At 32.9% G+C, this 21,360-nt stretch overlaps 1 protein-coding gene across 2 annotated transcripts; it reads right to left on the bottom strand.

Moving 5' to 3' along the window:
* Window positions 1-1,140: 1,140 nt before the first annotated feature.
* On the bottom strand, window positions 1,141-9,765 carry LOC118037747 (protein MEI2-like 1). Of its 2 annotated transcripts, XM_035043836.2 has the most exons (15): window positions 9,226-9,765; window positions 8,193-8,367; window positions 7,973-8,018; window positions 7,026-7,364; window positions 6,302-6,708; window positions 6,039-6,197; window positions 5,778-5,894; window positions 5,542-5,690; window positions 5,172-5,254; window positions 4,680-5,072; window positions 3,566-4,214; window positions 2,983-3,067; window positions 2,786-2,854; window positions 2,491-2,670; window positions 1,141-1,828 (listed from the first exon to the last, which is right to left on the bottom strand). In XM_035043836.2, the coding sequence occupies exons 2-15, from the start codon at window positions 8,271-8,273 to the stop codon at window positions 1,676-1,678; spliced, it is 2,910 nt and encodes a 969-aa protein (XP_034899727.1). In that variant the 5' UTR covers window positions 8,274-8,367; window positions 9,226-9,765; the 3' UTR covers window positions 1,141-1,675. The 2 variants fall into 2 exon arrangements, with proteins under 2 accessions (XP_034899727.1, XP_073260925.1); XM_073404824.1 differs by lacking the exons at window positions 7,973-8,018; window positions 9,226-9,765 and having other exon boundaries at window positions 8,193-8,347.
* Between the last annotated feature and the right edge of the window lie 11,595 nt (window positions 9,766-21,360).

Genomic DNA, 21,360 nt, shown 5'->3' with positions numbered 1-21,360 from the left:
ATACCTAACAGTTAATCCTGAAGGTTTCACATTCAGCAACCGACCTTACTACGAGCATGTATGATTCACATTTGTGATTGGGAAATAGGCCGTCCTTTACAAATAGATCGAGTGGAGGTTCATAAGAGACCTAAACCTGACCTTACCTATGGGATGGGGTAAGAAAGTTCTATAACTATAGTTTTATTTGAAGTTCCTAAGAACTAATGTGACAAAGTTATAGTTTTGATTTTCCATTTGTGTTTTGAGTAGGCTCCTAGAAGAACTGTTGCAGAACCTTACCCACAGAGAAAAAATGACACGTTGGAAGTTCAGGTAGCAGAATGCAGAGAAGATGAACTCTTTGAAGTTCGGTGACAGAGATTGAAGAGCTTGTTTTTTAATGTGCCTTGTGTAATTGATTAATTTTTTCCATCAGAGTAGGATACCAGGATTCAGTTGTATAGGTTAGTAATTATTTTATTTTGGACAACCTCAAAATTACCTTTTTCTACAGGAGCAAACCAGCTTCATTGATGAGACTGCATGCTTCCACTCAAAATGCTGGCAGAGGATATGACTCTCTGATTTGTTTGCTTGTGATTTGCTCTAGGCTATCGAATGATGTTCCTTTGTGCTGTAAAAGTGATGTTTTATTAGCTTTTAGACAAGCTGTGGATGGTTAAGCAAGTTAGGTTTAATTGTGTTGGAATTGATCTCTGGAAGCATGGCTACAGCTTCGTTAGGTATTGTGGTCTCTGGACCACAGCTGTGGCCCTCGATGTTTTCTGTTGTTGTCTCATGGACAACGTCAAAGTTTCCCGCCAAGGCATCACCAGGAGCTCTTCAGCTCTCTATAATATTTGCTAGTTTCCTCTTGCACGAGTGCCACCGAATAAGGAATTGCCTCTGCAACTGAAGCAGCAATTTTCGAAGGATATATATATGCTTCTTCTAGTTAATCCTGTTTCACAACTTTCAATTACTTTATCTTCAATCAGCGACCAAAGGCGGGTTATTACTGCACATTTTGTAGTTTCATGACGTCCAAGTTTGGTCTCGAGTTAATAATTGATATATAACTAGAATCAACAAGCAGGCAGATGTCCAAGCTCCCCAGCTCCCTTTGCAAAAAAAACCAAAAAAAAAAAACACAGGAGATGAAATGACAAATAAATAGTATTGTTATTGATAGCATTCTGAGGACTGCAAAAATTTCTACAATCAGGAGGATGCATTAGCGTGCGATAACTCTCCTTGAGCAATCATGCCAGAACAAGGGACTGGAACAAGAAACAGAACCAACAGGGAATCCCAAAACATACAAGGAAAAATGAAATTGCAGAGATACAAAACTGATAAAAAAAAACAGGGAAAATCCCTCCTCTCCTTCACAGATAGAGAGCTTCTGTACATTGAAATTGTTTGATTCAAATATCTGAAACTTGAAGCCTTTGTTAAGCCATCCTCTAAAATCATAATTAGGCTAGATGGGTAAATTTGTGTGGGAACAAAGAAAATTCCGAACCCACTTGATTCTGAAGATACACTCTGGCATTCAGAACTTGGTAAATGGAGTCTCTATAGCCAAAAAGGGAGTTGTCACTTGTCAGGTCACCCCTAATATACAGAATTGGGGTGGATACGACATTTTGCACCCATACAGGGTTGGAGTTAGTATGGCAAAGAAAACTACTCAATCGGAACTGGATGGAGAGTGTATTCCATTTGGAGAGTCCTCTCCATTAGCCAAAGTGGAAGGGCTCCCACTATGGTGGTTCTCCTCATTGCCACTGGATCGAGGTTTACCCAACCTTGATCGAATATGAGTGCCCATTGGGAATGGTTCCTGAAAAGAAAAAAAAATAATTGTTTTAACGACCATTAAAAAAAAAAGGGCGAAACAATCAGTTATTGAAAAGCTAAAATGCTGAATAACACTGAAAATAGTCCTGAAAAATCAATCCTCTTTCATAAATTTTTGTGTACCAAGTATGACTAGCCACAACTACATACTTAAAACTTGTAGTCCAGAGAGAGAGGATAACCAGTAGAAAAATCCTAATCACCAAACACCAGAGTTCGCAACAACTTCAACCTTCCTTGTATTCCTAATTTCTTTGGTGTTTTTTATTCTCATAATGATGTGGGATTTATCATCTATGACATGCTTTCAGTTGATCCACTATTTTCGCTTGTTTTTTGGGAAAAATAAAAATTCTACATTGGTACTATCAGATGAACTAGTAGAAAATAAGTAACAACATGCAAGCATTTGGTTATTAGCCCTAATTAGATATATCACTTCAAAAAGATGCTTGAATCTGAGGCAGTATAATAGCATTCAAAAGATCTCTACCAGCTAATCTGGCAGCACCATTATTTAGGAAGTCATATACCAGAATCGGTATTCAGGAAGTATAACCATGATCAGAAGACATGCAAAGAACTGCCCAAGGTAGCCAGTGATTAGACCTTTTGACAGGCCAACTGAATTTCAAAGTATCTTACCGGATCACCGGCATTGGGACCATCAGAATGAAAGAGTATAGGACGACAGCGTTTATCCTCATTCATCAAGCTTGAATTCTGGAAATGCGCAATAAGAGCAGTTTTTCCCTGAATACGAGCATATGCAAGAGATGCCACTTTCTCACTGTTGAACTTCTCCCACTTTTTTCCATTGAATGCCTACAGAAGACATGTTCAGCCTCTGTTAGCTTCTACATCTCACATGCATGAAGGAGAATTCCTTTCATACCAATGAACATAAATTACTATCATTCCACTCAAGCTAATAACACACCTTATGGAATGGAATGATCTGTTGAGGATCAATCATATTGATGAATGCATAGCCCACATTGCATTTGTTCTGTTAAGTCAGGTTGTAAATCTCAATTAGAGCTTAAAAACAACAAAGCAATAAGTAATCTCATATACGTGTGCATTGTGCACCAAAATATTATATACTAAGGTTGATCCACCAGAAAATTCACTTGCCTTGAAGTCAATTGGCAAGTAAATAAAATCATAGGTTCCTCGACACTGCTCATCAATTGCAGCCAGGAGCATCTTTGAAGTATATCTACAAGAGACACCAAATAAAATGAGAAGACAAAAAAAATATAAAGTGCAAAGAACACAGAAAGTGCACCCAAGGGATTCAAATGCTGTCAGATTCCATAGGAAACCAAGAATAAAAATTGCCAAAAGCAGCAAACTTGACATGCAATGAATGTGAACACCACCTTGTTATGTAATAAGCCCCAGTCTACTAACATGGTTGAATTAGATGGCCTGGACCAAAAACATCCTATTGGTCTGGTGGGGGTGTTCCCACATGCTGTAAGGTTGCTGGCGGTTCCAATCAGAGAAATTGGAAACTAACTCAAAACATTACCAGCATGGATGGAAATCATGAAAAAACAAGCCATACGTAGCAAGTTTGCCACATCAACCAATAACCTTAGCCTTTAAGACATAATTATTTTATTTTTTTTTTTTTTTTTTTTTTTTTTGGAGGGGGGATTCAGATCATGAAGGCAAACAGGAAAAAGGTTGGATGGGCAGGATTTTCACATACTTGTTTGGAATGTTCTTTATCATCAATGTGGTTCGGTTGTCATCGCCACGCAATATGCAGTCAATGTCAAGTTCATATTGTTTCTTATCTGAATGATTCGAATTCGATTCAATTCTACGATGTGAGAAGTTCCGCATGCGCTCATTAGGAGAACCAAAAGAGGCTGGCATTGAAATCATTGGGTTCCTCCCAGGGAACATTTGGCACATCTGCGGAGAAGTGGGTAGGCCAGTGCCTTTAGTCATGTCCATACAACTTCCACCATGAGAGAAAATGTTGTGGGAGGCAATTTCCATTGGATGTGGTGGAGAGCTACCAGGAAAACCCACACTCCCAAGAGCACCCAAGTGAAAACTAGAAGCTTCAGGAGACTCCCCAGAAAATGTGTGCCGCCTATCCCATAGAGAAGGATTGACAGCTGGTGCAGATCCAATGTGATGGGGTGCAGGTGCAGAGTTCAGCATAACTGTATGTCCTCTAGGGAATCCAGGCATGTGTGGAACATGATGAGCGTGAACACCATTGGCAAATGATGGTGAATTTGACCAAATCATGGCACTTGAAGGATGTTGCTGACCTGACTTGGAATTCTTCCATACATAATGATGCCCAGGAAGAGTGCAGCTTCCAGTTCCAGGAGATCCAAAAACTTGAAAAAGATCCCACACAAAAATGAAAATAACAAAACAATCAGTAAATTAAAAATTGAGGAAGCTTTTATAACAAAGGTAAACTAGATTTGAACTTTTGAAGATAATAATAATAATAACTGGTTCAGTTAGCACATGGACCAACAGTACTTGCAGCAAAATGGGTTTTCTCCATTAATGCTTTTATAACAAAGTTAGAACACCATAATTATTCAATACGTCTGAAGCATTAATATAGCTGTTCTTTTATATTTATCTATGAATCGAGGACATATTTTCACATTTACAAGCCCGTCAATATCCAACTTCTAAAAATCCCCAAGCCATCTTCAAAATCAGGAATCTAAAATTCACTCATCATAAAAAAATTCAGTTACTGATTTTCATCCCTCATTGAAAAGATAACAAGAAAAAGAAAGTATAAATGAAATGGTGCATGGCACATGATGATCATCTGAACTTACCCCCTCCATTAAGCTCCATCATGTGCCCGTTTGACCCTACCCCTCGAATATGTAAGCTGTTAATTCCTTCTGTCACTTTGGAAGTGAAACTGCTGGGCATGTCTCTAATAGTGCTTGGAGAGTTGTATGGAATAGTATTGGCAAAACTATCATGGTACTCTGGCAAGGAATGAGGATGAATACTTGGAATACATTTGTTGCCAAACTTCATTTCATCAATGGAGAATTGTTTAGCAGCACTTGCTGTCACTGGAGATGGTAAGTTGTTTGAGACACTAGAACTCCTGTGAAGTTCAGCGAATGCACCCAGCTGTGATGGGATAGCAGAATGTAAAACCTGAGAAGATCCATTAGCCATGTAGCTAGATGCTGATACTCCAGGAGAAAATGTGGCTGTGAAACATGTTTTCAGAGGATGAGAAAAAAAACTCCTTTAAGGAAAACAAGTTCAGCTCATTTAATTGAAACAAATCGTGTCAGACAAGATCCTACCCAATGGTCCAGATGATAAGTCGTTAAAGGGGCTCTGTAAAAGATTACGTTCAGCTTGCTCATGCTCAGGCTGTTGCATCAAGCTGCCAATAAAAAAATTGAATAAATTATCAGCAGCAGATAAAGAGGGAGAAGAACAGTTGGAAATCTGCAAGCAGCATATCAAAGAAACTGAGAATCACCAATCCAAGTTCAAGCAGAAGAAAGATAGAAGCAAAGAGTTGAAAAGGACAGAAGGTAGCAAGCAATTTGTATTATGCCTTTTTAAGACCACATGATAAATATTAGATCCACAAAGCCCCATTAGAAGTTAATTTCAATCTTAACAGGAAACTATGCTGTAGAAACTGTTACATGTGAAGTGAAATACCTTCTAGTGCCCCCTGGGTAACTTGATTCAATCTTGATCTGCTTGCCAGCAACGTCACTCCTATTTAGTGCAGAAAGGGCTGCTTCTGCAGCCCTAATGTCATAGTACTCTACAAATTTGTGATGATGCTTATGTGGGGATTCACGGATCTGCAAACCACATACAAATAACAGTATGAAGCAGGAAATCTTTCATCTTTATGTAAAAACTGAAATAATACTCCGTAAACCAACTACCTCTTTAATCTCCCCATAAACACCAAATATTTGACGAAGCTCATCGATTGTAACAGAAGAATCAAGGTTAATGACCACTAGAGTGCCCTGGTTCATATCTTTCTCTGATGGATTGTCCTGATAGAATAAATAGCCAAAAAGAAACACCAAGCTAAAAAAGGTCAAATGAGCAGGTACAGCAATCAAATATGTACACAGAAATCAGACAAACAAACATAATCAAGCCCATAAGTTCAAGATAAAAATATAATACTGACGCACTTTTGGAATTGAATAATGTATGTCAAGATTCCTATGCTTCAATGGCTTATTTTGAAGTGCACTCATTGCATTTCGAGCTGCTCTTATATCATAATAAGAAATCATCACAAAGCCACGGTGCTTGCAGGCTGTATAGAGAGTTCGAATATCTCCATATTGCTGACAGAACAAAACACAATGTCAGATGACATGCAAGATAAACTGGATGGACTAGCTGATGCAAAAGTCAAATAAATTACTGCAGAATGTAGAATGATATGCACCTCAAAAAGAGCCTTCAATTCAGAAACTTCAACGTTGCTATTGATGTTTCTGACAAAAAGTGTTCTAGAAGGATGCCCAACAACAATTGAACCATTAGAGTCCCCTTGAACATTGGAAACTCCCCTGAGGAGACCAGAATTTCCTCGGGCCACATCCCCTTCTAATTCCATGCCTCCACCGCTGCCGAACAGGTCAAAATCTTCCAGATCATCCAAGTTATTGATCTGAGCATCACGCCCAAATTCAGTAGTCACTCCAGAAAACAGGTTATCTTCAGTGGGGAGGAGATTTCCTATAGTTTTCGCCTCAAGTTCTTCAAGTGATTCAAAAGGCTCTTCTTCCTCATGGGAAGAAGTGATGGTCTTAGCAGGTTGATGAGATTGAATGTCATTTCTTGATGACCTCACTGCAAATATGCAGAGTGGATTTTGTCAATTGTATGGCAATTGGTAACTTTAAATCTTTTAGATAAGGCTGGAAGCAAGGAAAAAAAGAATCAACCGATAAAATGCATTGCTGAAAAGATATAAGATCACAAAATTTAAACATGTTCAAAGATTTATCCCAAAAAAATAGAGGGTGCAATTTACATATACATTCACTTGATGATAACAAGACATCCATTACAAAAGCTCTCCTCGACACATGGTATGGTAAGGAATGCCATAAGAGAATACGTGATAAAAAAAACAATTAGATGTATGTTGTACAGAGGAGGCTTACACTTTCTATTGAATATTTCAGAAAATGAGCTCGAGAAGAGACTGCTTTCCCACTGGGTCCCACTGATATCAACCCTACTTCTCCCTGTACTATAGGATGCAGGTTGCATTGACAAACTTGACCAGGATTTTGGATGATGATCCATGGAACTCCATGCATGCTTGGATGTATTAGCACTTCCTTCACTAATGAGTGACTTCTCTTTTTGATCTCTGGCTAGAATTGATCGTGATAACTCCGCATGATGCATTAGAATTGGTCCACCGGGTGAAATTTTTTCCAAAGGAAAAGAAGCTACACAGTTGCCGCTGGGAATAGGTATCTTTCCATCCATTCCAACTGAGGGACAAGATTATACAATAATTAAAACAGAGATATCCTCTAGGCAAATCCGGTGAGAAATTAAATAGTTCTTAGAAACTTCACATGTTGTCCCAGAACAAAACCAGGCAGATTCATTTAAAAGATTTGAACATATACGTCACTAAGATGTTAATTAAGAATTGTTAGACAATGAAGCAGGAACACGATGCCAGTGATTACATTATGAGAACTTTCACTGTTGTTTCACAACACTAACAAGAAGGGGAAAAAAAGATTGAAAAAAAGATCTGAACCTGAGTGGAGTAAGATATAAATCTCCATATACAACAAACATGAAATCTAAACAGCCATAGAAATACCAGCGACAGGTATGGAAAGCTACTGATGATGTTAATTCAGTTTAAAATGACATAAATCATTCACTCAATGTATGTGCTCAAACATTCACTCCATTTGGAGCACTCCAATTCTCCAATGACTTGACTTTCACATAAAACAGGTCCAAGTTAAGCCATGTTAGCTACGGCCCACTACAAAAGGCAACTCCATCGAAGGAGACTTTTAAAGAACACTAATTAGCAGATTGGAGTAGTTCAAAAGGCAAATAAATAAATGGCACCAACCTTGGTGATCAGGCATTACATTAGGCTTCCAAAACCCAATTTGTCTCTGTCCAATACAAATTGCAAACAAATTACTTAAATAACAAACAAAAAGATTATCACTGTACCACTTCTTTTACAATGAGGGCCACCAAGTCATAAACAGAAAGATAATCCAAATACAGCTCACGTTAATACAATACAATCTCAAGGGTCACCAGATATATATATTTGAATTTACCTCAGCAGGAAAATGGACGTCATCGAAATAGTGGGAGGATGCAGCAGTACTACCCCTATGATCCATAACTTCAAACGGCATGGTGCAGCTTTAGAGACACCAGAAACTCTCAACAAAAATCTCTTTTACAATCAAAATTGTTGGCTCTGTCCGCTGCTCATTGCTTGCCCTTCTTCTGTAGAGAACTCAAAAACGTCAAAAGTCAGTTTCTTCAAACAAAACAAACAGCCAAGAGACTTTGATATCTTTTAAATTGTTACAAAAAGGGAAGGGGGGGGGGGCGTTTTAAAGCCCACATCATTTTAAATTATAAACAGTGGAAAACAGTTATCAAAATTAAAGATGCATGAACCCATAAAACAACTACTTGTTCAGTGAAACGAAAAGGTTGGTGCTTTCTTGTCAAGTTAGCAAACCCAAACGAGATTATGCCAAAAAAAAAAAAACCTATATGAAAAGGACTCTTACATTCAGTATAGTCGTGTGTGTGTGTGTGTGTGTGTGTGTGTAAGGAAAAAAAACAGTTGCTAACCCACCAACAACCAAATCATTAATGCAAATGCTTTGATTTCTGAAAACAGAATTATAATTATAATAACTTCCTAATTACTTTTAACTAAAAATAAAATATTAAAACCTTAATGGCTTTGTAGAAAACAAAGGAGTGCATTTTCCCATTTTTAGAAAAATCAAAGACAGAAAGGAAATGTAACAGATCAAGCAAGAAGAAAAGGTAGCAAGCAAGCTCCAGTTTTGAAGGAATTGTAATTACTTAAAATTAACCATTTTTAAGACAAACTATCAAAAGCTAAAACACAAAAAAAGCTCAATTTTTTACAAAAAAAATTTCCCTATCTGACCGGCCTAAAGGAACCAGAACAAAAAAAATTCAAACTTTGAAATTGATTATAAACTTAAACCTCAAAATTAAGCTAAAAAATCCCAATTTTAAAAAAACAGTAATCACTAAAAAAAAGTCCAATTCCTTATGACCAGAATTTGACCTAGTCTAATAAAACAGAAAAAAACCCACCTTTCCAGAAAAACAAAAAGCTAAACCACCTTCATCATCTCCAATTTCCCTCTCTTTCCCTCTCTCCCCGAGAATTGTGAATATTACGAGGAGAAAATAAGAAGAAGAGGAAGAAAAACACAATTAAATAAGAAGGATCGAAGAGAGAAAGAGAAAATGAAATTTCAATCTTGTGATCTACAAGAGACTCATTTTTCTTTTCTATTTGCCAGCACAAGCTTTTTGGAATGAAGAGAGAGAGGGAGGGGGAGAGAGAGATACAAATTAAGGGAAAGAAACAACAAAAAGGAAAGAAACAGAATATACTTTTGTTATGACATAATTTGGAATCCGGAAGTAAAAAGAGTGAAAATTCCGGCGAGAATTGGTGGTCGCCGGTGACTCAGTGAGTTTTAGAGAGAGAAACAGAGGAGTTGTTAGAGAGAGGGAGAGATGTTTGTTGAGGGAGGTTTGGTTTGAAATGAAGACAAGGCAGAAAAGAAACAGGCGGGTGTGGGTAAGTATAATGTAAGACTCTGATCTGATGGCAATGATTTTTTCTTTTCTTTTTTTCTTTTTCTTTTTTCTTTTTTCTTTTGTGTGTGTGGATAACACGGAACGGATTAATGCAAGACTGGCATTGGACTTTGATTCGGGGAATAAAAAGGGCATCTTTGGTTTGTGCCATGTAATTATGGTGACTTTGTGATTACAGTTGAATCGTCTTAAAAAAAAAATTATTGATTTAAAACTATTTTTATATTTTATTATTATTTTGATGTATCGGTGTTAAAATTAATTTTTTTTAAATATTATTTTAATTTATTTTCAAATAAAAATATACTTTAAAAAATAATATCTATAACACTTCCAAACAAACTTTAAATAGTATTTGTTTTTATAATTTGACTGTATTTTTAAAAAAATATATTTTTTTTATTATTTAAAATTAATTTTTTTAATGTTTTTTATCGTTTAAACTTCCCCTACATTATTTTGATATGTTTTTTAAATAAAACATATATCAAAAAATAATTATTATTACAATACCAAATATTACATTAACACCATTATGTTAGAAGTATAGTTATTAAATGTTTAGATCAACTGAATGACTTGTGGATCCAAGTTAGATTTTTTTTTTTATTTGATCAAATCTAATTAAAATTTTGGTTAGGTATGTTTAATTTTTTTTCTTTAATTTTATTAAAAATAATATTATTTTATTAAAAAAACTTAATAAATTAGAGTAATTTTGCCATTTATGAATTTGACATACCCAGCTCACTATTTGAATTTTGAAGTGAATCATAAGTCAGATCGGGTCTTATAAACATGATAGGAGGTTTGACTATAGAAAAATCGTTTTGCGTGTATGGGAATTGTATTTATATTTAAGATTATAATTTTGAATTTTTTTATGATAGATTTCATGATATTTTTTGCATGGGAGTAAATATAGGATTGATTATTTGAGAGTTAAGTTGTGGTTATTTTTAAAATATTTTTTATTTAAAAATATATTAAAATAATTTTTTAAATTTTTTAAATTTTTTTTTATATTATATATCAAAATGATTTGAAAACACAATAAAATATTAATTTAAAATAAATATATATATATATATATATTTTTTAAAATGTAAAAAACAACAATAATTTCAGTTGCTACTGCCGCTTTAAAAAAAAAAAAGGTTCTTACAGTAATAGTATTAGTAAGTTTGTTTCTATAATTTGGCGGAAGTGGAGTTATCCATACGGATATTAAGAATTTTTTTTTCCTGGTGTAATTAAAGAGAAAGCATGATCGCCTGGACAGCTGCTCAAGCCGGTTTGTTTGGCTACAGCTACTACTAGCTAAGACAAAGGATCGGGTGGCTGTGGCTTGGTGGCTCGATTAAGCTTCAATGGGTGCTGTTTGTTGATGCTTTGAAGTCACGGAAATGTTTAATGAGCTGGCTTGCCGCTATCATGTATTCCAACTGTACATGATTTGCCTCAAGATTAATGGTGTGTTTTGGGGTTGTTTTTTTTTTTAATTGATTTTAATTTGTTTTTTGATTTTTTAATTAAAATAAAAGCTGTGAGTGTATCTGGCTGGCAGTTGTTTTGGTTCAAATAAATAAATAAATTTCTAAATTGAAGCCAGTTGTTTTCTAACTAAAAAAAGGGATTATTTGGTTGGCAATAATTTATTGATTTCAACTCGTATTATCTATATTTTTTAAAAAATAAAAGAATTGGCTATATTCTAATTTCCTCGAGGTCTGAATTTGATCTTAGAGAAATTCTCTGTCAGATCTCATCTTTATCTTTCTTTATTTCTTTCCTTTTTAGATTTCTGGATTATTTGCTGGTGTTATTTTATTTTACGAATATTCTTTCATTACATGGGATATTTAAGTATTGAATGCATACTTAATCAATGTAATGAAGGGAAGTTCACTAAACAATTACAGCAAGAGAAATAAAAAGATGAACATTAAAAAAAATGCAAGGGATGTTTGGAGGATGCTTTTTAAAATGTTTTTCATGCTGAAAATGCATTAAAATTATGTTTTTTTTATTTTTAAAAAAATTATTTTTAAAATCAACATATCAAAACAATTCAAATTACACAAAAAATTAACTTTTAACATAAACAAATAAATTTTTTAGGAACCTGATTTGCACCGCGTTTCCAAACAATGCCTAAATTCAAGTGCGTGTTTAGTATGTGGTGAATATAGTTTTTCAGACATGTTTTTAAATTAAAAAATATATTAATTTTTTAAAAATATATATATATTAACATATCAAAACTATTTAAAAAGACATCAAAAAAACATTAATTTAATATATTTTATAATAAAAAATATTTTTTTAAAAATACTTTATAACACAAAAACAAACATCCAGGGATATTCAGGAGACGTTGCCATTAAAATCTGGAGAGGTGCCCGGTCCAAAAATAATAACAAGTTATCCACAGACAGTTTTTTCAAAAACTTTTTATCTATTTAAACTGTCCATGCCACGAGTAATTTATATATATAAAAAAAGATATTTTAAATTACAAGTATGAGTTGAAAATCACGGCTTCTTAAATAAATAAATAAAAAATACTCTTGATCTGGGATCAAAGAGTTGAATATGCACGTAATAAATAATTCAAGTTACTTGCCTGTGTGAATGAACCGTCCCTTTATATACTGATTAAAAAATAAAATTTATATTTATTGATATGATTTGTCTCCTTTAATAAACATTCTTACCTTCGCTGCTGCACAAGATTATTATTATTTTATTATTTTCATCTACACAAGGAATTCAGTCCATATCAAGTGAGATGCAAATAGGTAAATGATTTCAGTCAAACCTGCCCAGATGGACAGAAAATTGAAAATCAGCTAGCTACCATTTCCTTTACTTTGTTTTTTCATGTATGAAATCAATATTTAAAAATGTGATAGTGATTATTTGAAAATATATTAAAATAATATTTTTTATTTAAAAATTTATTTTTAATATTAATATATAAAAAAATAATTTAAAAAATCATAAAATATAAATTAGACGAACCTCAATTAAGCTAGAAGTACACACGCTTGACGACACAGCAAGGCAGTGAACAGTGAGTCATAATCTTCCTCGAGTATAAGGGTTGGACACGTGTGAAGACAACCATGCAATTAAGAAATTGGGGAGTTCGGTATTGGGTAGTTATGAAATTGAAGGCGAGAAAATGATACCAAAACACTTTTGAACAGTAAAGTGCCCCTTTGATATTTCTCATGGTTGACTAGGGTAGTGTCTATAATTACGGTAGTTGTTATTTTTTAAAATATTTTTAAAAAAAGATATATTAAAATATTTTTTTATTTTTTAAAAAAAATTATATTTCATATCAATACATCAAAACAATAAAAAAATATAAAATTTAATAAAATATTGCGTGGAATGCAGTTATAGACTGTTAAATAACCTTCTCAACACAAAAGCTTGAGTTGTTAGGTGAGGTTTCAATATATGATTTATATTATTCCCCAACACCCCCTCAAATGAAAACTATTTAGGTTTGAAACTTACACAGGCTCGCGTTACCTTGTACTTAATATTTTATTAATTAAACAAGGATTTTTTTATTATTTATTTTTTTCTTATTTAGTTAAAAAATATATAGTTTTATGAAAAAATTATGTTATTGAGCTTCATATAGTTCATGGGCCTATTTACAAGTTTGACTAGTTAACTTGGTTTGTGAATTTAACTTTTTTAAATTAGTTTTTTGTTATGATTGGATATTAGGAATTTAGTTTTATAGTTGATTTCGTTTCATCTTCTATGAGATTATCACGATTTATAAAAAATTATCCCAGTATTGTATTAGTGTTTGATTTCACAATCATCTATTTTTGATATCATATAGTTAAATAAAAAAAAGTTTTGAAAAATAATAATTATAATCCCAGTAGAGTCTATAACCCAATTCACAGGTTTTGTCTGGCGTGTTAGTCTGGCTTACCCGGTTTACGGGTTTAACAAGTTTATCCGCCAACAAGATATTTTTTTCATTTTAATTGTTTTTAATTTATTATTTTTTAATTTTATCATTTAATATTTAATTGATTGAGAAATGGATTGTTTTGTTGATTTTTGTTTGCTTTCTATGGGCAATTGTCTCAAACACATGTCTATTTTTAGGTTGGTATTGAATTTTGTGAGCATTTATTTTTACATATAATTAAAAAAAAAATTATGAAAAAAAATTATCAAACCTAGTAGAGTCCATGCACGGGTCACAGGGTCAATCTAATATGTCATTGTCTTCATTTCTAAAAAAAATCATCTTGAAGTTTTTTTAAAAGTTAAGTTATGTTTTTATCTATTATTAAGGTTGTATTTGAACATATGAAAAATTGATCGATTTGAGTCAAACTAACATTTATATAATTTAATTAAAAAATTCGAGTTAGGCAAATAATCGATTTCGAAAAATTTTTTCAAAATTAAACCTAATCACTTGATTGAGTTCAATAACACAATTAAAAAAATTCCATGCTCTAAATATTTTTTAAAAAACTAGTTTAACCCATGGCGAAACACAAATCAATATACCTAGTTAGCTTTATAAAATGATAGAACTAAGAGTTATACCCATTTACATTAGAAAATTTGTTTGGCATATATATAACTCCCTTAACCAGTACATGTTGTGCAGTCAAGAAAGATTAAAGAATTTTCTTTATTATTGCGGTATAATCATGTTTTTTTTTAAATGCTCAAAATTAATATTTTTTTTGTTGATTTTAGATTGTTTTTATATTAAAAATATTTTTTTTAAATAATAATAATATTTTAATATATCTACAAACATAAAACAATTTTAAAAGTAACTGATAAGCACCACCGATGTCTTTTTATCCCACTCCTTATCTATTCCAACATGTATTAATTTATTTGATTTTCTTATGCAATATCAATAAAAAAAAATATAATGGGAATGCTGCCGCTTCGCTTTTGTGTGGAGAGGAGACACCGAAACCAAACTCACCGGTACCTTTTTCTGACATGTACCAATCTAGATGCCCTATTGGCCAATCCCTTTTATTAATTATTAGGAAAATCCTCCCCTAATAGATGCCCTAATCATTTCATGTCGACTAACCACCGCAATATTTTATTTTCCCCTTTAAAATGACTCGATCATGCTCTCACCGCGCGGAGAGCTGTCTTCCAAGATTTTCTTTACTTCCATCCATGCAATTGATGCTCTGCCCAAACCTTTCATTATTTGTCCCTGTCCTGAATTTAGCTAAACCAGTAACTTTCTTGCATTTTGCTTACCTTTAATCAACTCGAGTAATTGCTGTTTAAATCCCTATAATAACATTTTAACCTCACTGCCGACATGTCCCATAATTATTGGTGGCTTTAATATAATATAATAATTTTAATATCAATACATTAAAAAATATTAATTTAATATTTTTTTTACGTACTAACATACTTTAAAGGGGGGGAAGGGAAAGAGTGCTTGGCATGATATTAGATTTGGCTTCTCGCATAATTATCTACTAATGACTATTTCTTAACGTGTCAAACCATCCATCTAATCACCACCAAACTGTAAGCAAGACAATAACATGGATCATGTGAAGATGTTGTTTGCTCGAAAAGGAAAGAACATGGACAAAGCCAAGCCATCGAAGCCAAGCAAGTGAGAAGGAAAGAGACCGAGTCGTTGTCATTGCCTCAATGAGGCCATGGACCTCCGGGGGCAAGAATTTTGAAAGATGGTTTCTGCGTAAAGAATTAGAAAAGCATTTATTCGTAGTTCTATTCTCGAGGATCCCATGTGTTGTCTTTTCATTGGTCGAGTTATCAAAAGCTGAATAGAACTTGAAGTACCTTCTTTTGTTTTTATTAAGGAAAAGGATCGTAGCCACTTTTACTTTTTCTTCTCCTCCTGTAGCTTTTTTTATTTGTTTTTTTTTTTATATTAAATAAAAAAACATTTTTATTTTGTCAAATACTGTCTTGGGACGCTACTAGGACGATTACGTTCGCTGAGGGATTATCTTATTTTTATTTTTTTGAATTTGTTTTTGCATGAAATGGAAAAGTTTTTAACTCCTACAAGGCATTTCTTGCCGGAAAAGAAAATGGTTTGATTTCAAGATTCTTGATGGGGTGGCAATTCCAAGCTCTCAATTTGACGCAACTTGGAAATAATTCAGGTCCACGTTTTTCGATATTTTATAAATTATATAATTAAAAATATTTTTAATTTCAACAGAGCATGATTATTTAATTGACTATTCAATCTCCAGAGCTTAAACGCAAATGTGGAAGCAATCTAGTAGGTAGAGAGATCGGGACATAAAAAAATAAAAATAAAAATAAAAAGGTTTAATGTATTTGATGAAGCATAAGAGATCATTTTCCAAATCAATTTTCACGAGCTCCTATCCACCAGATTTTCAAGGGGATTCTTGATAATTTGATAAAGCCCCACTTACAGGGAGGATATATTAAGAAATTCAAGTTATTGGATGAAAATTGGATTTCGAAATCTGCCAGGTGTCTTGAGTTGCCACGTGGTTACTGTATTTAGAGCCTGCTAAATTAGATGGAGCTGGACTGGTCCCACCTACCTACTAATTCAAGAGACTACAGTGTAGCAAGACAGTTTACCTCTGGCAAGATTTACAATTTTTCTCTACAGGTTGGCAAATCCCTGTGTACGTGTACAATCTAATGATTGTACTGAAGCTCCAAACTTTATCCAAAATAATAGCGTTGGTTAACTTTTTGATTTTTAAAATATTTTTGATTTTTAAAAAAATTATTTTTAATACCAATATATTAAAATGATTCAAAAACATAAAAAAAATTTTAATTTAAAATAAAAAAATTTTAATTTTTTTTTTTTTAAAATTCAAAAATAAACAAGCATTGGGTTAATGTTTTTAAAACCCGGATATGTGTTGACCCGGTCCAATATTTAGGTTATGAGTTATGACTTGTTACTCGGGTCAATTCTAATTTTTTATAAATCAAAATGATATTATTTTGATAAATAATAGTTAATGGGTTTGCACCGGGTTTTTAATTGGATCTTGCCGGGTCAGTTAAATTTTTAATTACTTTTATTTTTTAATAAATCAGACCTGGTTTTAATCTCCAGTTAGCCGATAAAATTAATTTTTTGATTTATTTTGATGTATTGATATAAAAATAAAATTTTAAAAATAAAAAATATATTATTTTAATGAATTTTAACATTAAAAGTATACACGGCGAATGGTGATTCTCTGTCCTGAGAAATGAAGAAGGAAAAAAGGCTCAGAAAACCGAAAAAGAAAAGAGGAGAAAGGCTTGAAAGCCATGCGGTATTTGCTCGATGCTTAAGGAGAACGTTGTGTGCCGGAGACAAATCAAACGTGTCAGTACATTTAAAGGGACCAATGAAAGATGTAAAAGGAGCAAAAATACAAAGAAAACTGCAATAAAGCGTGGCCCGGCAGGAAATAAAGGTGTTGCTGATGTTGTTTTTTTAAAATATTTTTTATTTAAAAATATAATATTATAATAAAAAATAATATTAAATATAAAAAAATTGAAAAAAAAAAAAAAAGTAATTTTAAATGAATCAGAAAAATAATTAAAAAAAAACATCATTTTTAGTTGTAATTTGAAGATTTTTGAATTTACTCTTGTTGTATATAACTAGGTCTCTATAAATATCTTATAAAATTTGAAATCAATATAACTACAGAATTAAATTGTTATTGTTTGACCTTAAAAGATGTAACTCAACTGGTTAGGTTTTGGATTTGCTTCATAGAGATTATTAATTCAAGTTCTACAAATCTTAGAGCCATTGAAAACTTACATGGTTGTTAACTTCAAAACCTTGTAGAATTAATTGAGATGCATGCAAACTAAGTAAAATATCAATGTTAATATATAAAAAAAAATTATGATTGTTTTTATCAAATTGTAAGTTTAAGGCGTTTAGATTTCTCAGGGACATTGTTTTATACATCTAACGGAACACATTTTACATCATTTAATCTATACACGCGAGCATATGTTTTTTATTTAGAAGTATTTAAAATTCTAGTAAGGATAAACGATCCGATCGCGGCATTGCTCACAGGAAGAATCATTTATATTAGCCAAATAGCCTAGAAATATCAATCTTGTCGTGTGGTACCAAAAAAAAGTAAAAAAAATGAATAAATCCGATGAAAAGCAAGAGCATATTAGGTCTGAGAAATTCAATGGGCATGACATAATGTGCTAAAATACACACCCACTATGGAAGAACACATTGTCTTTATGTGGCTACACGAGGCAGGCAGGGTCATACCGTGACGCAGCAGCTTCTAGTAAACTTCCGGTAAATCGGACGGTTGCAATGAAAGCGAAAGAGAGGGGAGGGGGGGGAGAAACGGTTGAAGGCAAAAAGGTTCACGAGTTAATGGTGGTTTCCTGGCCCTTGGATCTACAGCTAGCTAGCTCTCTCCATCTTGTTGCCTTGCATGCATGAAAGTGACACAGGAATGGGCATTGATCATGGAGTGGAATGAATCATTGAGGCAAGAAGAAACGTAATGTTTCCTACAATTTGTTTTTGTTTGGAATTATATTTAAAAAGTATTTTTAATTTAGAAATATATTAAAATAATATTTTTATTATTTATTAAATTTATTTTTAGCATCAACAAATTAAAATAATTAAACAAAAAATTTATTTATTTTTTGAAACATATGGCCAATAGCAAAAACAAACACGGTAAATGTGCCTTGACCTATTATTTGTAATTGCAGACGTGTAAAAACCTTATTCGATTTGAGATCACATATTGCATTTTTAGTATTTCTTATGTTTGATTTTCCTAGATATTTAAATCATGTTCTTGACGATAATTGTATTTTAACTAAATTATGAATATGCAATGCACGTGAAAATGGATATATATATATATATATATATATATATATATATATATATATATATATAACTCCAAACTCAGCCAATAAAATATCCTTCAATTATCAACTAAATAAATTTAAAAAATATATATGTTTTCATACCATATCCCAATCCCAATGGAATTATATATACAATAGTTAATGCCTATTTATGAGATTTGTCAGCCTATCTTATCCACCTTCAGGGGCAAAGGAAAATAAAATAAAAGAAAAGAAAAGAAAAGAAAAGAAAAGAAAAGGAGATTCATGTGAGGAGGCGAACGAGAGGCTGAAAAGAGCATGGACCACAGCCAGTGTTGCTTTTATTTAGCATACTTTGGGTCATAAATTGGGTTTGGCTACAACTTAATTACAGGGCTTTATTGGAAATTTTGTTTTAGTATAGTGGGCCTGAAGCTTGTACTTGAACGTCCAGCACAAAAAGGTGAAACAGAAGCCTGAACACGAAGGGTCTGATTAGCAGCAGCTTTTTAACTTCCGTTTTAAAGAAAACCCCTTTTTGTTCGGTGTGCTATTTATTATTAATTTTTTAATATTTTTTAATTATGTTGATGTACAGCGTGTGATAACTAAATAAGCATTTGTAATAAAAAAATTAGGTTTTTTGGGGATTTTTCAAGCTCCAGCATTGCTGGGATCTCCGTGTAAAGTTGTAAACAACATTTAACGAGAGCTCACATGTGCGCCAACTTGATGGGGATCGGACAATAGGTTCCATTACCATAGCTCACTGCTCGCACTTTGACAGTGTCCGAGCACACCTTGTCCATGTGGCTGTAGTCTGTAAATGATGATGGAGATTCAGTGTCGGGGGCCCGAAGTGAACAAAGACAACTTCTCAACTGTTCCTTTTGTGCTGTGTAATTGAAAAAAAAAAAAAAAGAGGACAGAAATTCTTGTATCATGATTGGTCGGGTAAGAAGAGAAACGAGTGACCCGGCCCCACTTCATTTTCATGCGCGTGCAAAGTGGCCAGTAGCTAAATAATTTCCGTAGTGTTGGGAATGGTGATAGGAATTTGGTTTTTGTAATTTTTTTTTTAGAAATTAATTTTTAATATTAACACAATAAAACAATTTAAAATAAATAAAAATTAATTTGAAGAAAGAATTTTTTTTTTTTAAAATACATTTTGAGTGGAAAAAAACACACTCTTCAGCTTGTCCCCATTTCCGGTAAATTATTGGCTAAACACTAGGTTTTGAGCACAGTTTTAACTTAATCTTTCTTTCATTTGCTGTTTTTTTTTTTCTCACGTCCAAAATTTAAAATTTAATGATATAAAATCAATATTTATTTTATAAGAACAAAGGCTAACAAGAGTCCAGGATAAGCATATATATTTTCAAACATGAAGGGCTGAGTTATATCTTAGTTTAAAATTCAAGTATTAATCTACTCTTTCGTTTTACAATTCGTGTGTGTATGCACAAGTGGAACAAGAAACATTACACAAAATCAAGGTTAGAGCAGCGGGTTGGGTGAGTTGACATGTAGGATGAGAGTTAATTTAAGTTTTGTTTTTTTTTTTTAAAAAAACAAAAATACATGACACAATGTTATTTTTATTTAAGTTTTTTTTTTATATATAAATATAACCCGAAATGATATTAATTTAGTTTTTTTATTATAAAATAACATTATTTATTATAAAAAAAATTAAGTTTTTTTTTATTGATTTAACTCCAGTCAAGCCCGAGGGAGTTGCTAAAATGACCGGTTAGACTAGCCGGATCTTATATCACTGTTCGTGAGAGGTGACGTTAAATTCATTCCGTTGTGGTTCTTATATTCCGTTAATCATTAATTTTGTAACTGCACGAAGAAAATAAAAAATCCCAGCGATATTTTGATCGAATACAGTATTTGAAACTGAACACTGAAAGGAAACCCCTCTCTCTCTCTCTGACTCTGACTCTTCTGCAATTGCTACTGGAGTAGCTTAAAGATTCTGCAAAAAGTATGCGATGACCCTGCCTCACAAATTACGTCATCCATCTACCTTCAGTTTAATTTCAAAGTTTTTGTTCTGTAATGTAAAAGTCTGCCAACTTAAGTGCATTTTTTGAAAACGAGTGCTTGAAAATGAATTCCCGCCTTTGTCGTTGGAGTTAGTGAAAAGCAAGACTCAAGAAAAAAAGAAAGAAATTTGCAAGTTTAACTGCACAATCATTGCCCTTTTTACACGTTTCACAAAGGCTAGCTAAAGAAAAAAATAAAATGGAAATGAGCCAGTTGCTGGTTGGTCAGTGGTCAGTGGTCAGTGGTTAGAGGACCAATTCAATGTAGAAATTAGAATATTCCCTGGTAATGGTCGTTTTCTTGGCTTTGTATGATGATATATGACTTGACCCCTCAGCCTCGTAACCAAAGATTAGATTTTTAGGCATCTTCACGAGGAAATTTTGGAGTTTCCTTTCCCATGGAAGACAGAGAGTGCATGGACACCCTAGTAATGTCTGGCAAGCCAGAATATTTCGGGATGGACACAGCCCACTATGAGTGCGAGAAACAATATGGGCTTTTTGCTCAAGAATAGAGAGGGCCGATCGTTCAATTCTATCCAATATCTTTTGAGTAATTGGTGTTTCTGGCAATAATACAAGTCTCTTGCCAGAATTCAAGGCTGTTTGATGTTTAAATTAATAAAAATATAAAAGGAAAAAAATGCAT

This window comes from Populus alba, chromosome 15 (genome assembly GCF_005239225.2).
Source record: "Populus alba chromosome 15, ASM523922v2, whole genome shotgun sequence".
NCBI lineage: Eukaryota > Viridiplantae > Streptophyta > Magnoliopsida > Malpighiales > Salicaceae > Populus > Populus alba.
Note: the sequence above shows the minus strand (reverse complement) of the source record. Positions and strands in the feature narration are given on the sequence as shown.